Here is a 25,625-nt window from a genome sequence, read left to right on the forward strand (position 1 = left end):
TTCACTGTGCAACCGTTCCCCTCCTCCCCTTCCAGTAGTGGTAACACAAATCCGTAGGAAAGGGTAAAACTTATTTTTGGAAAGGAGTGCAAATTCCTCCTCCTCCCATTGCTTCCTCTAAGTCAAGTAAGCTTTTCATTGACCCCATTGTAAATGGACTTTTAATGTGACATTACAGCACAGCAACACACCCTGAAATAACATTCTCCTCCCCGGGAAAACTTTCGCCGCGTTATCGAAGGGAATCTTCCGTCACGCTTCCTTCATTATTCTCCCTCTCTCATTATCCGTTTTCTAATAAAACACACCCTGCCAAGCGTCCTCGCCGCTCGCTCGCTCTCCCTCCCCAGAGCCTCTTATGAAATAGCTCGTCTGTCTCTCAACGCCGCCCGCTTAAACATACAAGAGCATCTCGGATAATGTTTTCGTTTAAGAGCTCAGTGGGCTATCTCCGCTGCCTCTCGGTCCCTCCACACCCAAAAGCCTTTCCTTGACTCATACCGAGCTCAAATCAACATCTGTTCCAGTAACGGCTCTTATGTAACAGTTTTGGAAAAGCGTTTTCGGAGGCCAAACCTCCTCACAATGAAGCAGAATGAGCACAGAGATGGACAGTGGTCCGCTCAGACGACTGCAGCCACTTTTAGTACGACCTCTACTCCACAAGAGGATTCAGGCTCGAGCAGCAGCAGCAGCAGCAGCAGTCGGCCGGTTTTTATAGCGGCGGCCAGGCCTGCAACTAATGATTGCTTCCTCTATTAATCTGTTCGCTGTTTGGTCTATAAAAGGTCAGAAAACGTGATGACAAATGTCTTGTTTTGTTCACAACCCAAAGAAATTAGGTTTACTATCATAGCGCAGCAAAGAAACCAGAATATATTCACATTTAAGACTTTTCTTTTTACTTAAAAACAGACTTAAACTAATTTCTTACTGCAGCTGTAATAAATACAACAAATACAAGCAGCCAGTCCTCGATGATAAACATGTTAGCTATAAACCTTACGACAATTTATGCACAAGCTTGTTTACAGATGAGTTCTTAAAGTTGTCTACTGTTAATTTAACCTCCAACCATTTCAACAATCAGTCAGTTTGAGCTTAATTCTCTGAGTGCAGCTACTTAAATGTGAATATTAAAATAATATCTGAATAACTTCAGAGCTAAAAAACAGACTTTTTGCCAAACAACTAGGCAGCATCTACTTAAACTGAATAATTCGCCATCAAAACAGTTGGTAGCTAATTTCACAGCTGATGACTTATTGATTAATCAATTAGTCGTTGCAGTTCTAATGCATAACAAAGACAAGCAGCTAATACTCGATTAGTCCACATCAGATTTACATAAATTGGAGTGTAAACAAGTCGCGAAGCTGGTAAATTTCTACTGCTTGTTAATAGAGGTGCGATGAATAATCGATTACTCGTCAACTAATTATACTGCCTGAAGAAAAATGGTTCCAAAAAGGTTCTGCCAGGAAAACAGTAGTTACTGGATGAACAGTGCCATTAGAAAGTATTCTTGGAGGTTTTCTGCTTTCATTGCTTTTCAACAAGGAATCATGGTCAATTTAGTTTGGCTTTTTGGACAAAAAAATTACCCCACTTTATGTCAAAGTGAAAACTGATTTCTGCAAAGTCATACCAATTAATTTAAAGATAACTCTGTGTCATGGTTATTAAAAAGCATAAACAAGGGGATGGATACAAGAACAAACACACTATCCCCGTCATGAAGCACGGTGGTGGCAGCATCATAATGTGAAGCACGGTGGTGGCAGCATCAGGATGTGAAACACGGTGGTGGCAGCATCATGATGTGAAGCACGGTGGTGGCAGCGTCATGATGTGAAATATGGTGGTGGCATCATGGTGTGAAGCACGGTGCTGGCAGCATCATGATGTGAAGCATGGTGCTGGCAGCATCATGATGTGGGGATACTTCTCTGCAAGACTTGCAAAGGTAAAATGAGTGCTACTCCAGGAGGATAAAATGATATCGACTGGATCAGTGTTTAAAAGCAATAAAAGGAAAAGCTTCCAAGCGGGGTGAAAACTTTGCGTAGGCAACTGTAGTTCTATGTGTGCAGCCCTCTAATGGCCTTCTCTGTTATTTTAAGTCCGTGGTGCCCCTGTGGTATTCACAGTGTGAGTATGGTAAAAAATATTTGATATTTTAATATCTACAAAAAATAGTTATAACAACTAGATTTCAAGGTCCACCTACAAACAGAGCCTTTGGATGAGGTAACTATGCAGGACTTGTTCTAAGGCCATCCATCCCTGGCACCATGTGAGGATTTATGGTACAAGATAGCTGCAATAGTAAAAAAAAAAAAAAGTTTGTACAACTAGATTTCATGTTTCATCAACAAGACGGAGCCTCGGGATGAGGTTACGACACATAACCCTTAGCATGACCCTTAACATTTAGCCTTCAGTGTTTCTGGCACCATGTGAGGATAATATCACCAAAAAAATAAAGTTTTTACAACAATTGAATGTTAAAAACAACTAGATTGTAAATACCATCTACAAGACAGAGTCTCGAGATGAGGTAAGGATGCAGATCATGTTATAAGACCCATAACATTTAGTTTAAAGTGTCTATGGCCTCTCTTGGCTTTGTTTCTGGTACCATGTAAGGCTTAACATCCACAAAAAAAATTGTTTTAACAACTAGATTCCAGGTTCTATATAAAAAACAAAGCCTTCTGATGCAGGAAGGATGCAGGACTTGTTCTAAGACCCTTAAAACTTGATCTAAGTATCCATGTTCCCCCTTGGCTTCATCTTTGGCACCACGTAAGGATAATATTACCCAAAAAACTACAATTTTTACAACTACATTTCAGATTCTATACAACTACAAAAAAACAGAGCCTAAGGATGAGGTAACTATGCAGGATTTGTTGTAGGATCCTCAACATTTAGTTTAATATCCACAGTTTTTATAGCTAGATTTCAGGTTCCATCTACAAGTCAGAGGGTCAGGATGAGGTTACCATGCTTGACCCTGAGCATGACATTTGGCATTTCATCTGAGGTATCCGTGGCTCAGTCCCAGGTGCAATGTGAGGAAAATTTCACCCCCAAAATAATCATTTCACTAACCACGTATGGCTTATACCTACAGAAATATTTAGTTTTAACAACTGGATAATAGGTTCAACAAGGTTCGACAAGACAGAGACTCAAAGGGTCTTGAGGTTACCATGCATGACCCTTAGCATTTCACCTGAGGTGTCCGTGGCCCTTTCTTGGCTACGTCTCATCATGTAAGGATAATATTACCCCAAAATTAAGTTTTTACAACCAGATAACAGGTTCTATCTACAAGACAGAACTTTAGGATGAGGTAACTATGCAGGACTTGTTATGAGGCCCTTAAAATTTGGTCTCAGATGTCTCCCGTTGACTTCATCCTTGGCCCTGTATAAGAACAACATTACTAAAATATTGTTTTTACAACTAGATTTCAGGTTCTGTCTACAGTAGAGCTACTGCAATAGTCCCAGGATGACGTAACTATGCAGGCTTTGTTATGGGATCCTCAACATTTAGTTCAATATTCACAAAAAATAAAGTTTTTACAACTAGATTTCAGGTTCTGTCTACAAGTCAGAGTCAGGATGAGGTTACAATGCATGACCCTTAACATTTAGTCTGAGGTGTCCGTGGCACCATGTAGTGATAGTATTACCCCAGAATTAGGTTTTTACAACCACATTACAGGTTCTATCTACAAGACAGAACTTTAGGATGAGGACACAACGCAGGACTTGTTATAGGGCCTTAAAATTTGGTCTCAGGTGTCTATGGCCCCCTTTGGCTTCATTGTTGGCACTGTATAAGAATAACATTGCTAAAGTGTTGTTTTTACAGCTAGATTTCAGGTTCCGTCTACAAGTCAGAGTGTCAGGATGAGGATACAATGCATGACCCTTAGCATTTCACCTGAGGTGTCCGTGGCCCTTTCTTGGCTACGTCTCTGGCATCACGTCAGGATAACACTACCCCAAATCAAGTTTTTACAACCAGATTACAGGTTCTATCTACAAGACAGAACTTTAGGACGAGGTCACTATGCAGGACTTGTTATAGGGCCCCTAAAATTTGGTCCTTGGTGTCTGTGGCCCCTGTTGGCTTCATCCTTGGCACTGTATAAGAATAACATTGCTAAAGTGTTGTTTTTACAACTAGATTTCAGGCTCTATCTACAGTAGAGCTACTGCAATAGTCCCAGGATGAGGTCACTATGCAGGACTTGTTATAGGGCCTTAAAATTTGGTCCCAGGTGTCTCCCGTTGGCTTCATCCTTGGCACTGTATAAGATTAACTTGCTAAAATATAGTTTTTACAACTAGAATTCCAGGTTTATCTACAATAGAGCTACTACAACAGCACCAGGATGAGGCAACTATCCAGGACTTGTTATAGGCCCCTAACATTTAGTCCAAGGTGCCCCCGTTCCCCCCTCTGGCTCCGTCCCTGGGCCTGAGTAAAGAACTGAGTCATGTGGGCTCCAGTCTTGTTGTGAAAAGTGACTATAAGAAGGGAAGCAGAGTGGCAGGTTTTCAAACTTAAAAGGGCAGGCCCATTCAGCAGCAGTCAGAGCGCATACTAATAGCTCTTTATACTCCGCAGAGCCGAACCTCTCCGACATAACTCAGAATTATTCTAACATTAGACCAGCAGCTATTTCCAGTGACAGGATGATGGGTGGACTTGACACCGCAGTCGGTGTGGTTCCTCGGGAGCGATTAAATCATGATAATGGCCCACCATATTTCCAGCCATCATCACCATCCCGTGACAGTGTCCTCATCAATAACTACAACACCATTACCGTCTGCCTGACAACAGCAGCAGCAGCAGCAGCTGGAAGCGCCGCTGCACTGATGGCATCTCACATTATCCGAGCGTGAAGCCTCGCAGTGCGCGCAGCCACATATACAGGCAACTTTCTCACGTGAGTCTCCTCCTCCTCCTGCTCCTCACGCACACACTCGCCTGTTGTTGTGTGTGTTGTGAGCGTCGTACATTGTGTACCCGGGTCGCAGCTGCGTAGATACAGTAGATACAGTAAAGCAGTGGGGGTGTTACCGCACTGGTTTACTGAGGACGTCAACAGGAGCTTCCTTCTCCATAATGACTTTGCGCACCTCGGAAAATCACTATCCGCCCGCAGAGGATGCGCACATGCACGTGTTGTTGTTGTCCTATGTGCGCATTAAGACAAAAACGCACATTCACGCGTCGTACAAGAGAAAAAAAATATCCAAACTCATGGAGGCGGGAGGCTGCGCAGCAACCAAAAAAAAAAAAAAAAAAACGCACATTCACGCGTCGTACAAGAGAAAAAAAATATCCAAACTCATGGAGGCGGGAGGCTGCGCAGCAACCAAAAAAAAAAAAAAAAAAACCGTGATTCCTGCTGGTGTGGATGAGCCACCTTCTCCTCTCCGTCCTCTGCCTTCTGCTGCTGTCAGCAACACTCGAATAAGAAATATCGCCGCGCACGGAAACACACTCGGCAACAAGGGGATAAAATTAGCGCAAAAGCAAAAGCAACGCGGATGCACAACATTTCCTCGCTGCGCTTCGCTTCTTTTTTTTTTTTTGCGCCCGCTGACAGGCCTGCACACATTAATACAGACTGCCATGACAATCTGTAATAAGGCTACGTAGGCTACTTACCCGAGAGCGCGTCCCGGAGCCAACTGGCAGGAGGTGAAGGTGTTGCTGTCCTGCTCTCCGCGGCTTCTGGTGCATTAGATGCCGCTTTTTGGTTACATAACTAAGGCCGGCGGAGGTTAAAACGGCTCCTAAAAGCGAGTTTCGGTGCCATCGGAGCGCAGCGGCGACTGTGCAACAACATTGGCGCGGGTGTTTTCATAATCACTCAGTCGACGGAGCTGCTCCGTCGGCGCGTCTCCGCAGCTAGGTGGCGGACTGGTTACACTGGATCCTGTTTTTTTTTTTTTTTTTTTTCCCCTTGTTCTTTTTTTTTGCCCACTTTCTCTGGGGGAAAGTTACAGCAGCTCCCGCTCAGTTGTAAATGCCTCAAAATGTGCTCCGGTCAGGCGCTGCAGGAGCGACGGCTGCGGCTGCGTGTCCGTGCGCCCTCGTGGATGTGCGGGAATGCAACTGCGTGGCCATTTTCGTGTTGTGGCCAGAGGAGGAGATAGAAAACGGCGAACGCAGCACAGCACAGGATCTCATTGCGGTTCGTAATAGGCGATTGGGGAGGGCTATTTAGGCGCTTAATAAAATGGCGACGACTTGGCTAAAGTGGGCCGCTGGAAGGATTTTTTAGGGAGCCGCGCAGAAAAAGTTGCGCGAAGGATCGAGCAGGAGAGGCGGACCGAGCTGCTGAGAAGTTAACATGCAGAGCTGCTCGTCATGCATCGTTTAAACACAACACATCGATCCCAAACTCATGTTTCCTCCCAGATCTGCAGCAGAACCAGCACAACATGAAAACACGTTTAAATGTGATTCAGTATAAATCAATATTCTAATCATAAAATAACATACACAATAGATAAAAAAAACAAGCAGAGCTACAACTAATAATATTTTCACTGTTTGTTAATTAAGAATTTTCCTCATTAACGTCATTGTTTGACTATATTTTTGAGCAGCAATATAAAATGATGAAATATGTTCAGTTTCCTATCACAGAAAAGGAAAGAAACTAGAAAATTATTCACATTTAAGAAGCTCAAATTGCAGTTTTAGTGTCTAATCAAGGCTGCAACCAACTGTTGTTTTCCTCGTAGGTTATTTCCTTGATTAGTTGTTTTGTGTGAAATGTCAGAAAATGGTGAAAAATCTGCTTCTTGTCCAAAAATATTCATTTTACTGTCATGAAGGAGGAAAGAAAACAGAAAATATTCACATTTGAAAGGTGCAATCAGAGAATTTAGACTTTTTCCTTAAAAATAACTAATTAATTAAGAAAAATATATTTAAAAGCCATCAGTGAAGCTCAAACACACACCTGCACAGGTTGGCTTGACATTATAAATACCTGCTTTGCAAGATGAGGTCGTGGTTTTGTAGTCGTAGGTTTTGTAGTTTTGTAGTTTTTCTCCTTGCAGTTGCCAAAGACAACTGAACAACATTTCATAGTCTCCAGTTATATTGTCTAATAAAGGACATTAATAAACATTAATAAACTTCTTATTAGGGTCACAGTCAAGTACATGTCATGTGATGAGACAAAACATGACTTTTAATCACCTGATTTATAAAACATTTGTGATCATTTCAATATATTTATTCATAGCTGAGACTTGAGAACGTTTTCTTTTTCTGCTCGTTTAAATATTCTACCATGAGTTATGGCAGAGCAATAAGGCATCCTTGGGCTCTCTTATGCTGTTGCTATTTATTTAAAAGGTGCACAAACTCTCCCATAAATTCTGATTTAAAAGGTTGTGCTTCAGACATTACAGGCTTTATTTTATTCTTATTTTTTTAAGTGCTGAACCAATGCAGGTAGAGTACAGCAACTAATCAGTTACATGTAAATTATTAAATCAATCGCCAACTATTTTGAGAATCAATTGACCAGTTTGAGTCATTTTCTTTAGAAGAAAATTAAGAAAGAAATCAGTGATTTAAGCTTCCTAAATGGAAATATTTTCTGGGCTTTTTTTTCTAAACTGAATGTTTTTGGGCATTTGGGAAACACGAACTCACACTTTCCACCATGTTCTGACATTGTAGAGGCCAAACAGCTGATCAGTTTGTCAGTTTAAGTATTTGTAAAAAATAAAAACAGTCTAAATATTCTGATTGCAGCCTCCTAAATGTGAATATTTTCTGATTTATTTCCTCCTCTGTGTCAGTAAACTGAATATTTTTGGACACAATAAAAAATCTGTCATCTTTGGGAACCACTGGTCGACATTTTCTGACATTTTATAGGCTTAATAACTAATCGATTAGTGAGCAGGTAACGGTCAGACGCAGCTCAACGTGTCTCCATTTTCCTCATTTGTTGTTTTCTTGCTGCTGCGTTCTGATTGGCAAGCGGCCGCAGCTACGTCACTTCCTGCAGTGTGCAGCATGATGGCGGTGTCCATGACAGACCTGCCACACTGACTCCGACTGCAGCCTCACTTCATTACTTCTCTTTATTAACTCGAACCCGGTGGTTTCGTCGGTGGACGTCGGTGTAAATCCCCCGCAGGGAGCCGCAGGTGAGCCGCTGCCGGCGTGTCTGAGCTCCGGCCGCTTAAACTAGCTGCGGAGCTAAAGCTAGCTATTAGCCTTTAGCTCAGTGTTTGTGTAATACAAGGTTACAGGACGCTGCTGTGTTTCTGCACTTTTCCTGTCTGTTTGGGGCTTCTCCTCTCTGAAATGTGGCCGTTTGTTTCAGATCATGGCTCTTCACAGACTCAGCTTCAGGCTGCGGCAAACGGTAAGAAGCTGCAGCTACATTTTAGCCTTAAAGTTAATCATAACCATGCTAAATTTAGATTTATAGTGATTTATTATGTGACCAAAAGGTTTCATCTGGCTGGAAATAAAACAAACAAGTGACAAAGACAGTAAAACATTGTGTTAGAGATGTTAGTGGAGACGTTTAAAGCTTTTTAAGTTGTACCAGGAGTTTTGAAGGTCCAGTGTTCGCAGTTTGAAGCTTCATGAAGAAGTCCAAGGAGATCCTCACTGAAGAACATGTCAAAGGGCTGCAGGAGGACAGACGTGATCCCTGCACTGGAACAATGGTGGCGACCAAGAAGAACCCAAGGACCAGCACCAAGAGCATCCTGATGAATGTGAGCAGTTCTGGTAGCAACATGTCAATCAGACACTCCAGCAGACCAACAACAAGGCTGGTCTCCATGGAGACAAGGAGGATCCACTTCTCCAGGACTGAGAAGAAAGCTGCTGCTCATCACTTCATGAACATGGAGATGTTTGGACACAGAGAAAGGAGAAGCATCCAAGGCCAAGAGCAGCATCCCCACAGTCCAACATGGTGGTAGAACATGATGCTTTGGGGCTGTTGTTGAGCCGACGGACCAGACAGCCTGGTCAGAGGAAACGGCTTCATGAGAACAGAGGAGAACATCAGGAGGTCTGCAGGAACACTGCTCCTTTGGCAGCATTGGAGCTTCAACAAGACAATGATGTGAAACATGCAGCCAAAGTGGTGAAGAAACAGTGAAGAGGAAACAATGCAGAGATGTTGGAGCGGCCCAGACAGAAACCAGACCTGAATCCATCCAGAACCTGTGGAGGAGCTGAAGAGCAGAGTGATGGAGAGGAAGCCTTCAAGCACCAAGAGCTGCTGATGGACACTTGGAGGAACCAAATCCCAGAAACACTGTTAGACACTAAAACCACTGATGTGGAGTAAAATAAAGACTCTGATACTGATTACAGAATAATTACTCGATTTTGGATGTGGTAATTTTAGTAAAAATGTGTCTTATGTCATCTTCAGCCAGAAGAAACCTTTTATAAGAAACCTACACAAATAAAAATTCACTACAAATTGTTGTTTATTATTGTATATTCTTATTATTTATTATGGAGCAATAAATCTACATTTTTAACTGTATATTAAACACACAGTAAAGAGGTTATGTGTCACAGGGAGGAGGACCAAAATGTTTTTCATTCACAGCTGTTGTCATCAAATGTTGCAGGTTTGTCATGTCAGGACTCTCCATACGAGTGGTTGTGGGCGGCAGCAGGAAGCTGTGGTTGAAGAACCAGAACCAGAACCAGCACCCTTCTCAGTCTTCAGAACACAGGAGAATGATCCGGTAAGTGAAGAGAGCTCATCAGATGTAGAAAGATGTTCCACCATCAGATGTAGAAAGATGTTCCACCATCAGCCGTAGAAAGATGTTCCACCATCAGATGAATGCATCTTCCAACAACTGTCTCCTCTGTTCACTGTTTCTCAGCCAAGCTGCATTTATTTATTGATCCAGTAGGTTGGATTTTCTTTTTAGTCTCTTTTGTCGTTTCCTGTCTGCTCTGTGGAAACACGGCCTGCAGTTCACCTGAAAACTCAGAATTTTTGACTCTTGGTCACGGCTGACTCAGTCGTTGCGCTTCTGTCGTATTGAGGAACTCAGAATTTGTAGTTTTTTGCAGACGTTGATTAATGCATTGGGTTTATTTTGGGCAGTCTTAAAATGAGGCGAGTAGAATAAAGTGATTTTGATGAAATGTCGTAATTTCGTAATTTTTCCTGACTAAACAGTATGTTACTCGTTAAACACTCAGGGATTGATTGAAAAGTTAAAACTAAATGCTGCAATTTTTCGTGATTAAAAAAAGTAAAATAAACAATATTTAGGTACTTCGAGTGTTAACATTCTTATTAAGTGCTGTGTGTATTTATTTTTCAGAAGACTTTTCGGGTTCTGATCTGTGTGAACTCATGTTGCAGCTGATTTCTGTTTCCTGCTGCAGCAGCATCACAGTTGGTCGTGTCCTCATTCACTGACCCACAGCTTCACTTTGTTCCTCTGCAGGCCTGTCAGTCAGAGAAACACTTCGGACAGTTTTACACTCTGCCTTCTGCTCACATCGGCACTATGTTTCCTAAAGGACTCCCGTATCGCTATCAGCAGCAGGTACCGTCTCGTCTGAACATAAAATTAACAAATGAGGTATTGTAAAGTATCTGGATGTGAATAGATGTGTGGTTGTAGATGAAGACGTTCAACGAAGCCTGCGTCATGGTGCGGCCGCCGGCGCTGGAGGTCATCTCCTACCTGAAGAAAGCCGACTACAGCAAACCTGCTCTGCGATATTTGTTCTGTATCCTTCACGCTGACAGAAACATGAACACAGTCTCCTTGTTCTTCTGCTCCTGAATAAACCTGCTGTCGTCCTTATCGAGCTGTTCAGATGGTCTGAAGGGCAGCGGGAAGACCATGTCTCTGTGCCACACCATTCACTTCTGCTACGCTCAGGGCTGGCTGGTGCTGCACATTCCTGATGGTGAGACTGTCAACAACAACAACAATAATAATAATAATAATAATGATAAACCTCATTTCTTTTCCCAGAGAACGAGTAAGCAACAGTGAAAATATTAAAACAAGACAATAAAACATCAGCAAAGACACATGAAATATCTCAACTACATCATCTAAACTTGCCTTTTGACACCTTTTTTTCTTTCACAGCTCATCTGTGGGTGAAGAACTGCAGAGAGCTGCTGCCTTCGTCGTATAACACCGCTCGCTTCGACCAGCCGCTACAAGCCACGGCGTGGCTGCGCAGCTTCAGAACCAGCAACGAACGCTTCCTCTCACAGGTGACGGCGCAGCGTGTGTTTCGTTTTACAGTTCGAACCCGATGACCCTGCAGAGATCATTAGCGTATTTGTCGGATTATTAACGAGCGTCAGCAGACCTTAAATGAGCCTCGACTGTGTCTTCACAGCGGCTCAGCTCACACGCTGACACACATAAAGCAGCTGAACTGCTGCGTGACGCCACCTGATTCGACCCACATGTGCAGCTGCAGAACGAGGAGTTTGAAGTTCAGCAGCTTAATCTCTTTCGCAGCGCATCAACAGGAATGTAATATTAATTTGGTCGTTTTTATTTTGCAGTTGCAGCGAAGAGAGAACGAATTGGTGAAAGGCTGCACAGCACAGTCGTCCTCAGATATATTCATACCCTCCCATTAAAGGAGGATTACAAAGAACAACTGAAATAAGTTGAAATTGAACATCATGACATTGCTTTTGAATTGTGGTTCAACAGAAATATTAAAAAAACAAGCACGATAGGACCTGTGAACTAATATTTATTGAACAGCCCTTTGAGCCAATCACTGCCATCAGGTGTTTTCTGTAACTCTCAGTCAGACTTCTGCTCCTGTTGACAGGTATTCTGGACCACTGCTCATCAGCAAAGGGCTCTGATTTGTCTCGGACAGTTTTTAAAAAATATATTTTTTAATTTATTCTTTCCAACCACAATTCAAACCAACATCTTATTTCACTAAATTATAATTTAGCAAATTTTTATTTATTATTACTTTTGTCCGTTTCTACTTATTTGAGTGACTGTTGTGAATTTAGCCTTTTCTTTAATGGAAGTGGATGAATACATTAGAGGACGACTGTACATCATCAAATTAACGCAAACACATCGTGCTGCAAACTTGTGCTGCCCAGTACAGAAAAAAGTGCACATTTTCCACAACATGTCTGTCCGACAGAACTTCATTTACTCAGATTTAGGGCTTCTTGAACCTTATGTTAAAGACACAGAGTTTGTTGACCTGCAGGCTCCACATGTTCAACATGAGCAACGAAAAGGAAGATCTGGGTGCAATAAAAACAACAAAATCAGTTGTAAATATTTCAGCTGCAGCAAGGCAAACCAAAAATGTTCTCTGTCGTCTTACAGTTTAGGCAACACAACTAGTTTAATCATTTAAATAAGCAGCAGAAATAGCTCAGTGTTAACGAGCATAAAGTCAGATCTGAATGTCAAATAAATACTTTGGGTTCCTACATCAGTGTGACACCATATCAGAACGTTTCCACAAGGCTTTTTCTGCTTTTTTCCAAATTATTTTTGTATAATATGTATATAGAATATGTTATTATATGCAAATAAAAATGCTGCCTGTAGCTCTACTCGCTCAGGACCAGTGTTACCCGGGGACCTCACTAACATGGTAATGTGTAATGAATGCGGAGGTCGCTTGTGATCTCAAAAGTCAGCAGTTTGTAAAGATTTTACTCCAAATTATGCAGAGTTATGGAGGAAAGACAGAAACGCATTTTAAGTGCAAATTTAGAAGGCTCGTGTCTCTTTACAGCATTCACAGAAAAGTGAAATCTCATGATTATTAGATGTGCTGTGTTTCAACGAGCTCAGCAGTTATCACGTGCCGCCGTGGTAACATCATAGCTAACAGACTCTGCTTATGCTGTGCAAATACATCCAAAGAAACCCAGACGAAGCAGGAGATTTCTAAATCCCATGAGGTAACAGAAATGCTGCACCAGTAGGGATTTATTTATGTTCTATGAAGTTACAGCGTTTAACAGATTTATCAGACCTCCACCCAGTGTCAGGTTTATGTCACTAAATTAGCAGCATTGAAATCATGTCTTATGTTTCTGTAACGGTTCATACACCAGGATGTAGAAGCTCTTCAACCAAAATGATATTTTTAATGCTAAAATACAATTATTATTGTTATCCAGGAATTTTATAATATACAGTTTAAATTTTTTTTTTAAAAGCTAAAAAAAAATAGTTTTGTAGATTTTCAGAAAACTTATTTTTTTGTTGTTTGCTTGAGAGAATATCAATCAAAGTGAAGCTGAGTGGATTTGACTCAGTAGAAATGACAACAATAGAGACAACTGATTGATGTCTCAGGTAGACGATGGAAACGTGGGTTTTCTGAAGGTTTGTGAAGATGGAGGTATCTGATTTTGCAAATGAACTCTTCATATGTATTCATACACACAGTGTTAACAAATTAGACAGGTGGTTTAACGAAGTTGTTAAACACTGTATGTCTACTGAGGACACTGAGAGCACATTTCTTGCGGTGTTTTGAATTTAAAGCAAATAAAACTTGTGTATTTTACTTGAGACGAACTTCACAAAGCAACACGGTGCTTCATATATGTACACATTTGTGTGACTTAAAAAAAAAAAATCATTCGGTCCACGGTTTAAACTTAACCTGACTTTATTAATCCCCCAGAGGGAAATTCAGTTGTTACAGCAGCATGAATATTCAACAAAGGGGGTAAACAAAGCAAAAGACAGCACAGAATATTAGGGTATAAAATGAAAGTTTAATAAAGTAAAATAAGATAAAAATATAGAAAGTATAATATAGAAAAAGTCAACAAATTTACAAGAATATATAAGAGAGATACAGAAATGTGCAAATGAACAGAATGTGCAAATGTGCTTAGGTTGAAGCATTAAAAAGTCTGATTGCAGTCGGGAGGAATGACCTCCTGTGACGTTGCTTGGAGCAGCAGGGTTGTAACAGTCTGTTGCTGAAGTCTGTTTTATCTCTGAAATATAGTCATGAGCTCTGAATAGTGACTCAAAGAATGAAATAAAACATTGTGTAGTTTGTACAGTTTGCAAATTAGAACTGAGATGTATTTGTGATTGAAATAAATTTGAGTTAATGTACATTGTTGGCATTAAAATCAGGTGAGCAGAGCCTCAAAGAGGGTTGAATTCTGAAAACCAGTGAGAAAGAAAGTCCAGTTGATCAGAGGGTCGATGGTGAGAAAGAACATACCTGGAGCACAAACCCCATAAAAGCCAGTGAGTGAAACTTTCGCGTTTCCCTCCTCAGCTGAAGACGACGCAGCGCTACATTTGGACGAAGAGGGAGTTCACCGAAGAAGACCGTCCGCTGGGAGAGCTGGTGGATCAGGTGAGGCGTTCAACTGATGCGGTTTTATCTCGGGCCTCCCAGGACGTTTTCATCATCCGCTACCTGTTTCTTTTATTCTTGCCCGGCTGATTCCCCTACAGGGGGCATTAAAGTTTCAGCTTTCACCCCGGCTCTGCTCGGCGCCGATCGATCGCTGATGAAGTGAGCGAGTGATGGATCGGCAGAGAGCGACTCTGAGTTTATCCCTGTCTGAGCGCCATGTTGCTGCTTTAAATCCTGTTTTTGTGCAAATTTCGTGACCTTTCGTGTCACTGTGAGCTTGTGTATACTCATTTAATGCATGTATTGATCAGCAGCTACATTATCTGACAAAGTAGATTGATTTAGAGTTGCATTTTTTTCTCATCTTTCTCCTGTTTCGACGTCTGTATTAACCCTCTGAACCCTAAACAGTTTGTGGGTGTTTTTTTATTTGCTCCTCTCATTTTTCACTGTAACATAAAGTCCTGCACCTCTATGGACTCAGAACAACCATGAAGAAGGAGACAGAACTCAGAAATGTCAGAATGACACAGTTAGAATGCCAGAAATCCTAAAATAAGACAAAAACAAAAGTTGAACTTCTTTGATTATTCATGTTTAGAGCAATAAGCAGCAGAATTAGCATTTTTGTAAGTCTCCATAAGTGTGAACAACATTGGAGCAACCATGTTGGCTCCACATACTGTAAATATTTAACCCTGAGCCATAAAATAATTGCCAGAAAATTCTAATTTTTGAAATGGGAGTGTTTATTGAACCTTCTGACAATCTGTCAAATACCAAGCACTTGGTGTTACAGGGTTGACCTCTTTTAATTTGCTAACTTGCTGAATTCGGTCAAAAAGTTCCAGAATTTTTGTGAAGTACATGTTGGTCTCAGTTGAGTCAGTCGTGGCTTCACAGTTGCACCAAAGAACGCAAAATTATTTGTTTTTTGCAGAATCTATCCGGTGCAAACGGTTGATTTTTGGGTAATTTTTAAAGGAAATGTTAAATTTTAAAGAAATATCATGATTTTACCAAGTGAACATAACGTCAGAAAGGATTGTCGGAAGTTTAAAATCTCAGGATTATTTCAGTTTTTACAGGTTCTGGCTGATAATTTGTGTCGTTTTTGCACTTTTTTGTGACAGACTACAGACAAGACGGCAGGTTTTGGGGTTCAGAGGGTTAAAGTGACGCTTAATGAGTCGAGAACTTGTCGGCAGTTCAACCAGTTTGTGCTCAGCTGGTTAAATCGAACCATTTTCTAACCAAAACAACAGAAATGACATTTTAAACTTTTTGTGCATGCTGTGCCATTTTAAATGAGACACGTAGAATAAAATGATTTTGATTAAATATTCTGATTTTAAGCTCAAATTCAGATAATTTTGGGAGTAGCATGACCAGCATTAAAAGGTTATGCATGACACGGTTTGTTTTCAAGCATAAAAATCAGATAAACTGAGCATGAAATGATCCTCCGACGCCCTCCGCCCACTCTTCACCTCGACTCTGCTGCTCAGATTGTCTCCCGCTAACATCTACAGTTTTATTCCCTCTGATTTCTCGGTCGTCGGCCCTCTGACGGCGTGTCCTCGTCTTCAGGGGATCTCTCGAGTGAAGAGCAGCAGCGACGTGGTGGGGGCGGTGATGAAGGAGCTGAGGCTGCAGAGCGGCCAGCCGGGGGCTCACTTCCGCCTGGCCGTGGTCGTGGACGGAGTCAACGCCCTGTGGGGAAGGTCCACCATCAAGAAGGAGAATCACAGCAACGTGAGAACACTAAGGAATCACATTGAATGCTGCTTCTTCTTCTTCTTCTTCAGGTAGAAAAGCTCACGTTTGTCACTTTCTCAGGTGGAACCAGAGGAGCTCACTTTGATCCACAACCTGAAGAAGCTCGTGAGGAACGACTGGGTGAGAAAAACACTGTTAGAGTCATGAACAAAAGCTTACGTCCACTTGTAAAGACCATGTGTATCAGGTCTGACTTCAGTTTCCAATGACTGCTATAGCTCTGAATTTTCTGATGGAACCATTTCTTCACCACTTTGATGTGTGTTTGGGCTCATTGTCTGGTTGGAACATCCAACTGTGTCCAAGATCAACCTTCTGATGATGGTTTCAGGTTTTCCTGAACAATGTGGAGGTAATCCTCCTTCTTCTTCTTCATTGTTCCATCTTCTTTGTGTAAAGCTTCAGTTCAGAGCATGATGCTGCCACCTCCATGCTTGATGGTAGGTTTGGTGTTCTTGGGGTTGAAGGCCTCACCCTCTCTCCTCCAGAAGGCCTTTTTCTTTGTCCATGTGATCAAACTTCAGTGGAGCTTTCAGGTTTTGCTTCTAGAGGAAGAAGTTCCTTCTTCATCAGCCTCTCAGCTCATGTTGATGTCAAGCCCTGTGGACACTGACAGCTGTGTTCCAGCAGCTTCTGATCCATCCAGAGCTGCTTTCTGCTGATTCCTGGTTGACTCTTGACCATCCTGACCAATCGTCTCTCAGCAGCAGCTGGTAGTTTGTGTTTTCTTCCTGCTGATGGCAGTAACACAACTGGACCATGAACTTTATACTGACAGACTGATGGTTCTGGGATCTGAAGCTGCTTTTTTTCGAGCTTGTTCAAGTCAGTGATTTGTTTTTTCAGATCTTTGCTGAGCTCCTCAGACTTTCCCACTGTAGTGTTTGTGTCTGAGTCTAATGAGTGGATCAGATGGTTCTATTGAAAGTGGATCAGAGGAGAAGATGTCATGAAACTGAGTGCTTCAAGGTGCTGTATGTATATTTATGACCCAGCAAATGTCATATTTCTAGAATACCTTTAATAAATCTACCAAACAACCAAAATACAACGAGCTCATCATAGAAAATTAAGACTTAAAGGAGTCGTTGGAACCTCAAGATGGACGTACATGGTCATTACAAGCAGATGTAAACTTGCGTTCTCGACTGTACATCAGAATACCAACTGAAGAACTTTTCTCTCTTGTCTCAGACCGGAGGCGCCATCATCACCACTCTGTCCCAGACTGGGTCTCTCTTCACGCCAAAATCTGCCTACCTGCCTCAGGAGCTGCTCGGAGAGGTGAGAGATCTTCACTATCTGTAGAAGTCATCATTTATAATGCTGGTAGTTGGTCAGGAGGTTGCAGAATGAGACACTTTATGTTGTCTGTGAGCAACACAACAGGCAGTACATCCAGAAGTCTCGCCTGAAACTGATCTCTCACTCCTTGTTTAGTGCGTCTACACCCTCCGTATTGACTAATTGGATATTTTACACAATGAGAAGCTTTTAAACCCCAGAATGAGTCCTCTGATGTTTCCGTTCCCGTCTTGCCGGCCTGTTTGTAGCGTTAAACCGTGTGACCGAGTCGTTTCTGACATTATCCATCAGACGTCAGCGGATCAATTTACTCATGGAGCAGTAAATCCATCAGCGTCTCTTTACACATATACAGGACAACAATTGGACTATAAAACTCGTAACTTTCTCATCCCGCCTGATAAAAAAATATAAATTTTAACTCTCTGGACTCCACAACTTGAAAGAGATGTTTTCTTTTATTAAAAATCGCCAAAAATACAGCATTACACAAGAGCCAGAAGCCGTAAAAACAGAAAGAATTTTTACATTTTCAACTCTCCGACAGCCCTCAAAGGTGTCATTTGTCGGGAAAATGAACCAAATCTAATATTAAAATTGTGACATTTCATCAAAATCCACTTCCATATTTAATTTAAAGATTTGCAGGCGGCCGTGGCTCAGGTGGTAGAGTGGGTTGTCCACTAATCAGGTTGGCGGTTCGATCCCCCGCCCCTCCACAGCCGAAGTGTCCTTGGGCAAGACACTGAACCTGAAGGTGCTCCTGATGGCAGGCAGCACCTTGCATGGCAGCTCTGTCGCCATTGGTGTGTGAATGTGATCTACTCTCAGACGTACATCCTAAATTAAATTGTATATTGTAAAAATTTGCCAACAACATTATAACTTCTGTCAAAAAGTGCAACCAAGAGCCAGTGAAGGTGTCTATGAAGAGTGTCAGTCCTCCAGGTCATGGTTATTCTCGTAGATTAATGGTAGCAACTGGACTTGCTTGAGTTCCTTGAAGACGTTCCACCTCTCATCCAAGAGGCTTCATCAGTTCTGACTAGTTGGGAGTTCCAGATACTGATATCCTTAGATATCCTCTGGAACTCCCAAGAGCTACGATTCAGGAACTTCTCGGCTGAACTGCAGGTTGTGATTCCACCGAGCAGAGAGGAGGCAAGTTGGGAAGTGATTTCAATAATAAAATAAATGCAGCGTGGCTCAGAACCGGTGAACAGAGGAGTGAGTTGTTGGAGATACACTCAGCTGATGGTGGAACAACTTTCTACAGCTGATCAGTCTTTAGGATGTGGAGACGAAACTGGGACACAAAACAGATAGGACAAGACAAAGAGACGGGAGACGACACAAACAAGACACAAAACTGCGTCAAACAGAAGGAAAACAACCAAAAGCAGACCCTCCAAAAATTAAAAAAAGAGACAAAACTGAACCACAAAACAGACGGGACACGACAAAGAGATGCAAAACAACACAAACAAAACACGAAAACATGGACAAAACTGCATCAAACACAAATACAACAACCGAAGGCAAACCCACAAAAAAGGAAAAACAACACAAAACAGCAGAAAGAGACAAAACTGTCCCACAAAATGTTTGCGAGGGTGTAAAAACTAAAAATAGTTTCAAATGTACAGCATGTAGAGCCTCCGTTTTTATCCACTGTTGGGAAATCCTGCAAAGAAATTCCACTTTTTATTCTAATTTAATGCACAGAAAACATTCCTGAGTCCTTCTTCATGTCGTTGTGTTTCCATAAAGCTGCAGGACGTTATGCTGCAGAGAAAAATGAACCCACAGTGAAGAAAAATGAGACGGGAGCAAATAAAAACTGCTGCTTTAAGTTCTGGACTTCAGCTGCTGACCTTTGACCGACCGTGTGGGCGTAACTTTTTAGTAATGCATTAATTCAGGTTTTTTAAAAAATGTGCTTTATCGATTTCTTCCCTGGGCGTTACACAAGGGCTGATATTTGTATTGGTTTGAATGCTGTAACGGGAGCTTTAGAGCTTTTGTGGAGGTCGGAGCCCAGCGGGGTTCAGCTCCTTCAGCATCACCGGCTCACATCATGCAAATATCCCAACTGTGGGATTAATGAAGGTTTAACTTGTCTCTCCTAATATAAGTCCTAAATCTGCTCTCAGAGTTTTGAACAAACAGATGTAGAAAGTTTACTCCTTTTCTTTGACTTTATGTGGAAGTTTTATTAACCTAAAGGCAGCAAATAAACGATTTCTACGTTAAAATCTTCAGTCGTCGGGAAGAATGGACGCCATCCGGACCGTCGGAGCAACATTAGATTCAGTAAAAGTCTAAGTCTTGTTTCCTCTGGAGAGTCGTGGCGTTTTTCTGTTGGATAAAGAGGATTATTATATATACAGTAGCTGATCTGATAACTTTAGGAAATGAATATAATCTAATAATAAAAGCACCGTTTTTCAGCTTACATGCTTTAGTTGGATCTTTGCAAAGTCTGTTGTTTTTATTTGGCAGGAATTTAAGTGAAAACTGTTAATAAAATGCAAAGATTATTAAGTGTACAGTTGAAACCAGAAGTTTCCATGTTTTATGTCTCACTGTCTGACATGAAATCAGACCAAACTTCCTGTTTCAGGTCAGTTAGGATCAGTTAGGATTACCAGCATTAGAAGTACCAGAAGTTTCTATCCATCTCCTCAGTATCTGGTAGCATTGCCTTTAAACTTTATGACTTGTGTCAAACGTTCTGGGTTTCCTTCCACAAGCTTCTCACAACAGTCTGATGAGTTCTGGTCCATTCCTCCTGACAGAACTGGTGGAACTGAGTCAGGTTTGTTGGTCTCCTTGCTCCACTGATGTTCTCCAGGATGGAGATCAGGGCTTTGTGATGACCACTCCTCAACACTGACCTTGTTGTCCTGAAGCCTCTCTGTAACTAATCTGGCGCTATGCTGAGGGTCATTGTTCATCTGAAGACCCATTTAAAGCTTTAACTTCCTGCTGATGTCTGGAGATGTTGCTTCAATATTTCCACATCATGTTCTTTCCTCGTGATGCCATCTATTCTGTGAAGTGCAGCAGAACACCCCCACAGCATGATGCTGCCACCCCCGTGCTTCACAGTTGGGATGGTGTTCTCAGGCTTCAAGCTTCCTCCTTTTTCCTCCAGATGTAACGATGGTCATGAAGGCCAAACAGTTCAGGTTTAGTTCCATCAGACCACAGGACATGTCTCCACTAATGAAGCTCTTTGTCCCTGTGTGCATTTACAAACTGTAATCTGTCTTTTCTATGTTTCTTCTGGAGTGATGTCTTCTTCCTCTCTGAGCAGACTTCCAGCCCATGTCGGTACAGGACTGGTTCCACTCTGGATAATGACTCTCTACTGTATCTGAGCTGCAGGACTCTTTCTGCAAATTAGTTTAAAATTCATTTGAATTAGCAGAAGGTGCAAAAAGTGCATAAATTAAGCAAAACGATGCTGATAATCTTGGTGGAATCTGACCTTTAAGACTAATTAGACTCTTAAAATTTCAGCAAAACAACATCTTTTGTCCACATCTGGCGGTTTTCACTGGAACGACTTCAAAATAAAAATAGAAATACTTTCTGTTTCTGCTGTTCTTGACTCTATAAATCCCAGTTTACCTCCTGTGCACATCTGTGTTGTCTTGGTGTTATTTACTGACACTGATTTAATCTCACCTGTACAGATTTGCACTGTAAAATATTCTCAAACTTCTTTTTTAACGTTTAATTTCTGCCTTTTTAAACATGTTTTATCGCTGCACTTTGTTTTTGAAAAGGGTTTTCAGAAATGCGATAGAAAAAAAGGAGGTTATTCTTTATTCTAACTATTATTTAATGTCCTGTTTTCTGACTCAGACGGGGTTCGACAGCATGGACCCGTTCATCCCGGTGTCGGTGCCCAACTATAGCGAGAAGGAGTTTGAGAGCTGCTACCTTTACTACATGGACCGACACTGGCTGCAGCATGCGCAGAGTGAGTGAAGGAGACGGAGCTCTGTTGTGACCAAGACGTGTTTTCACTGTTGATTGTTTCATTTTTGCCTCAAAAATGATGAAAAATGTTTAGTTTACTGCCACAGAGGAGGAAAAAACCCAGAAAATATTCACGTTCAAGGAGCTGCGATCACAGAATTTACACTTTTATGTGACTCTGATTTATTTGCTCCCGTCAGGTCGAACAGAAGACGGGAAGAAAGAACTCGTGTTTCTGAGCAACAGGAATCCGGCGATGTTGGAGAAGCTCTGCAGTTTCCTGTAAAGATTTAACTGTCACACAAATGTCCCACATAAATAGTAATATTACTGAAATACGCCAACATGCAAACGTCCGTAAAATGTGTAAATTATGATGCATGAGTGTTGCTTTGATAATAAAAAGTTAAAAACGTGAAGCTGATTTTTCTCTGGTTCACCGGTTCGATTGTTGACGGTGAGTTTGTTTGTTGGGTCTTTTCTGTTCCACTCTGTTCTTGGACTCTTTTTTTAATGTCTCGTAGTTGCTCGTTTTGCAGATTTAAGTCCCGTTAATGTGCATTTTGTAAACGAACAGTGTTAAAAATGTGTTTTCTGCATTTGTCGACACTTTTTAGAGGGAAAGAAGACGCAGAGAGGAAGAACCTCGTCAGAGCTGCTGATTAAATGACTTTAGATCAACATAACTTATTTATTAGACACATTTCACACAATAAAGGGAGTTACTTAGTGAAATTGAGAGACAACAAACCTACAGGCAGAAATATGAGCCACTAGAATGTGAATTTAAAGAGTTTACATTTTAATTTTCATTGCTCATGTTGAATTGTTGTTTTTAAAAATCTGTTTTGATCACATGATTGGAACTGAATCCAGTTGCTCCAGAAAAAGAGCAGTAAAAACATGTACTTCAATCCAGTTTTTAGAATTAATCTTCAGTTCCTGGTGTCTTCCTGTCCGTACAGGCCACTGAAGAACAAAGTTATTACAAATGTGTATAAGGAGTTTTTCTAACATTAAAGTTTCTATCTGTGAAACTTTGGATTCATTTGGGCTTCATCTATGAATCATTTTATGATGTATTCACTTTAATTTATGACTTTAAATAGTCCAGATTGTTTTCATTTTAAATTTTATTGAGATTTGACCCAAATATTTAAATAAGTCACAAGTAGATTTAACACCATGAGGTACATTTGTGTTTTATTTAACGTTATTATATGTTATATAAACGAACCTCGACTTCTCATTTAGTCAGGTGAATGTGGGTCTTATGCAGATTTTAACTGGTGTTTTATATAATAGTCTCAGGTTTATACCATTTATATATTTAAATTAGTCTGACCATTTGGTGTTTTCAATATCATAGAATTTTAACCTTCATTTATTGAATTAGGTACATTTGTAATTCATATATCATTCTTTTCCTTCTTCTCATTGTTATGATAATTCTGACTTTATTTTTTATTTTTTTAGTATATATATAAATGTTTGGGGTGACAAATATTCCTAAACCTGATTTGTCTGATCAAATCAGGTTTAGGAATATTTGTATTTTAAGTTGTATTTTATATAACATTGTAGGGCCTTATTGAGGGAACTTAACCCTAATTTTCTTTTTCTTTTTCCTATTATTAGACAAATATTTCTGATAAAATAATAAAATAGATCCTAATTTGTCTCATCACATGGGTTTGTATTGTTAATAATATTGAGGGAACTTTACCCTCATTTTTTTCTTCTTCTTCTTCTTCTTCTTATTATTATTCTAGTCTATCAACACAGGTTTAATCAGAATGAGGCAGCAGCAGCTTCCTGTATTGGTGGATCTCTGGGGGCGTGGCGCCACCTGGCTGCAGCTCCTGGACGCTGCAGGGCTGACCTCATGACCCTCTCTGGAGTCACATGACCATCTCTGGAGTCACATGACTTCTGTGAGGCGGTGAGCAGTGTGTTGAAACGCTGGAATGGCAGCTTGGAGCAGACTGAGGTGACAGCTGAGAGTAAATAACAAACAAACAAACAAACAAACAACGTAGCTGCAGAGTTTCAGTCGTCAGGATCCTCTCAGGTGAGAAACCTGAGATCATGTGACAGTGAAATGTGATCAGCAGTTTGTTCAGTCAGATTTGACCTGGATCTGTTGTTAGCAGATAAAATGTCTTCTCCTGTGGTTCTGGTTCTGCTCCTGGTCTCGACCCCACTGATCCTCTCTGCAGGTAAACACCTAAACTCACAGTTCACTTCCTGTTTGTGAACAAAAGTCACCTTTTCTTTTTCTCCTCCGTCCAGGAAGCAGTAAATGTATCTCCAGGAACTTTGGACACGACTCGGTGGTGTGCGAGTGCAACTCCACCTACTGCGACAGCATCGGTCCGGTCCGGCTGCCTCCAGTAGGCCGGTTCTCCTCCTACCTGAGCAGCCTGGAGGGCAGCAGGCTGGAGGCTGGCGAGGCGGAGGTCCAGGTGAACGGCAGCTCCACAGGTTAGTCCAGCAGGACGGGTTCTGCTGCTGCAGCTCTAGACTGTGTGTCTTTATGTGTGCATGTCTGTTCCAGGCCTCAGGCTGACTCTGGTTTCCTACCAGAAGTACCAGAAGGTCCGAGGGTTTGGCGGCTCCATGACGGACGCAGCAGCCATGAACATCCTGTCTCTGTCTGCTGGGTCACAGGAGCAGCTGCTGAGGCAATACTTCTCCTCTGAAGGTACCAAATATGATCCTGAACCCCTCACAGTCCTGCACAGGAGCTGATCTAGAGTCAAGTTTTAGGTTTCATGTGGCTGGAAATGAAATCAAACCCATTACAGACACTGTTTTAGATTTAATAATGATGAATTATTCAGCGTTTCTCTGCTCACTTTGCTGCCAACAAACTCTGTATCTTTAAATAAAGCTAAAAAAAAATCCCTAGATTAGAGTGAATGTTGTTTCAGAGTCTTAATAATAATACATTTTATTTGTATAGCACCTTATACAACACGAAGATGAAGTGCAGGCGAACACTCACAATATAAAAATACACAATAAAAATGAAAAACTACAGGCTGGGTCCCTATTGGAAGGTGTATTATAATAAAACTAGTAAAACTGATTAAAAGACGACATCACAGATAAAAGCTGAAGATAAAAGTAGGTTAAGAAAGAGAAAAGAGAGCAGGACAGGAGGCAGTGCCGCTATAAAGGGAAGAGAAAATGTAAAAGAGAAATAAAAGAGGACATCAGTCCACAGCGAGACTATGAAAGTGGGTTTTAAGAAGTGATTTAAGAGAAGACACTGAATCTGCTGGTACCTCAGTGGTGGGAGATGTTTTTCTGTTTCTATGAAGCATGTTTGATGTGATCGGCCTGGTTTCACATCACGACGCTGCGTCGACTGTTTTACATGTTAACTAATCCGGTTGCAGGAATCGGCTTCAGCGTCGTTCGCGTCCCGATGGCCAGCTGCGACTTCTCCACCCGCCTGTACACCTACGCCGACTCGCCTGGAGACTACGGCCTGGACAACTTCACCCTGGCAGCCGAAGACGTCCATATGAAGGTCTCCGTCTTTCTCCTTCCACTCGTTGGGATCTGGAGGCTCAGTTTAGTCCAGAGATCTGCAGATTCCAACCTGATCAATGCACCACTTTGAGGTTATTTATGAGGAACGCTGTGAATCATCCAACTTGGTCCACGTTAACATCACAGTAAGAGCAGCATAGTTGATGGTAATTATTCTTATTTATGATGATTTACAGCCTTGGAAATAGTGGTGCTCCTACATTTAATCTAATCTGAGTTTAGATCATTTAAATAATCCAGAAGAAAAGATGCAGCTGCTGCTCAGGAGAAAAACATCTTACATGTTTTGGGGGAAATCGTCTGCTTTAGAGATAAAGTTTGTTCAATCTTACATCTTACAGATATTTAAGGATAATGTTTTATTACAAATATACATCAGGTATATGTATGTATATTTATATAGTGAATTTATAAATCTTACATTAAAAATAATATTGATATTCTCACCAGCATTAAACAAGAAATGTCCTAAATATGTCACAGGACACACATACAAACAGTAAATTCATGTTTTTGATCCACTCCGTCTTATTATTTTTAATTTCTTTAAACCTCTGAAC

General features: G+C 41.3%; 3 protein-coding genes across 5 annotated transcripts in view; 2 read left to right on the forward strand and 1 right to left on the reverse strand.

The window, feature by feature from the left end:
- The window catches only part of LOC103356527 (histone-lysine N-methyltransferase ASH1L-like), a 31,584-nt gene extending 24,773 nt beyond the window's left edge, over window positions 1-6,811 (reverse strand). For all 3 annotated transcript variants that reach the window (XM_008280698.1, XM_008280701.1, XM_008280702.1), the window contains exon 1: window positions 5,704-6,811. The gene's annotated coding sequence lies outside the window, so the exon portion shown is untranslated. The remainder of the gene's footprint in view (window positions 1-5,703) is intronic.
- A 1,251-nt stretch (window positions 6,812-8,062) lies between these two features.
- dap3 (death associated protein 3) lies at window positions 8,063-21,923 on the forward strand. Its single transcript, XM_008280703.1, has 13 exons — window positions 8,063-8,216; window positions 8,396-8,437; window positions 9,675-9,794; window positions 10,515-10,616; window positions 10,695-10,803; window positions 10,894-10,986; window positions 11,175-11,305; window positions 14,347-14,427; window positions 16,021-16,185; window positions 16,270-16,329; window positions 17,404-17,493; window positions 21,388-21,505; window positions 21,705-21,923. Exons 2-13 carry the CDS (start codon window positions 8,399-8,401, stop codon window positions 21,788-21,790), a joined length of 1,194 nt encoding a protein of 397 aa, XP_008278925.1. The 5' UTR covers window positions 8,063-8,216; window positions 8,396-8,398; the 3' UTR covers window positions 21,791-21,923.
- A 1,522-nt stretch (window positions 21,924-23,445) lies between these two features.
- gba1 (glucosylceramidase beta 1) overlaps window positions 23,446-25,625 on the forward strand; it is an 8,439-nt gene continuing 6,259 nt past the window's right edge. The window contains exons 1-5 of the mRNA XM_008280713.1: window positions 23,446-23,575; window positions 23,658-23,723; window positions 23,797-23,988; window positions 24,062-24,208; window positions 24,909-25,042. Coding sequence (XP_008278935.1) covers window positions 23,663-23,723; window positions 23,797-23,988; window positions 24,062-24,208; window positions 24,909-25,042 — 534 coding nt within the window. The 5' untranslated portion in view covers window positions 23,446-23,575; window positions 23,658-23,662. The remainder of the gene's footprint in view (window positions 23,576-23,657; window positions 23,724-23,796; window positions 23,989-24,061; window positions 24,209-24,908; window positions 25,043-25,625) is intronic.

The sequence above is a fragment of the Stegastes partitus genome, unplaced genomic scaffold, assembly GCF_000690725.1.
Source record: "Stegastes partitus isolate 25-593 unplaced genomic scaffold, Stegastes_partitus-1.0.2 Scaffold207, whole genome shotgun sequence".
Taxonomy (NCBI): Eukaryota; Metazoa; Chordata; class Actinopteri; family Pomacentridae; genus Stegastes; species Stegastes partitus.

Bases quoted from the DNA above. Each gene is read 5' to 3' on its own strand.
- dap3 (XM_008280703.1), top strand. From the start codon at position 8,399: ATGGCTCTTCACAGACTCAGCTTCAGGCTGCGGCAAACG. The intron at 10,804-10,893 runs GTATCCTTCACG...CGAGCTGTTCAG, and splicing joins TGCTCTGCGATATTTGTTCT to ATGGTCTGAAGGGCAGCGGG. The intron at 14,428-16,020 runs GTGAGGCGTTCA...CCTCGTCTTCAG, and splicing joins TGGGAGAGCTGGTGGATCAG to GGGATCTCTCGAGTGAAGAG.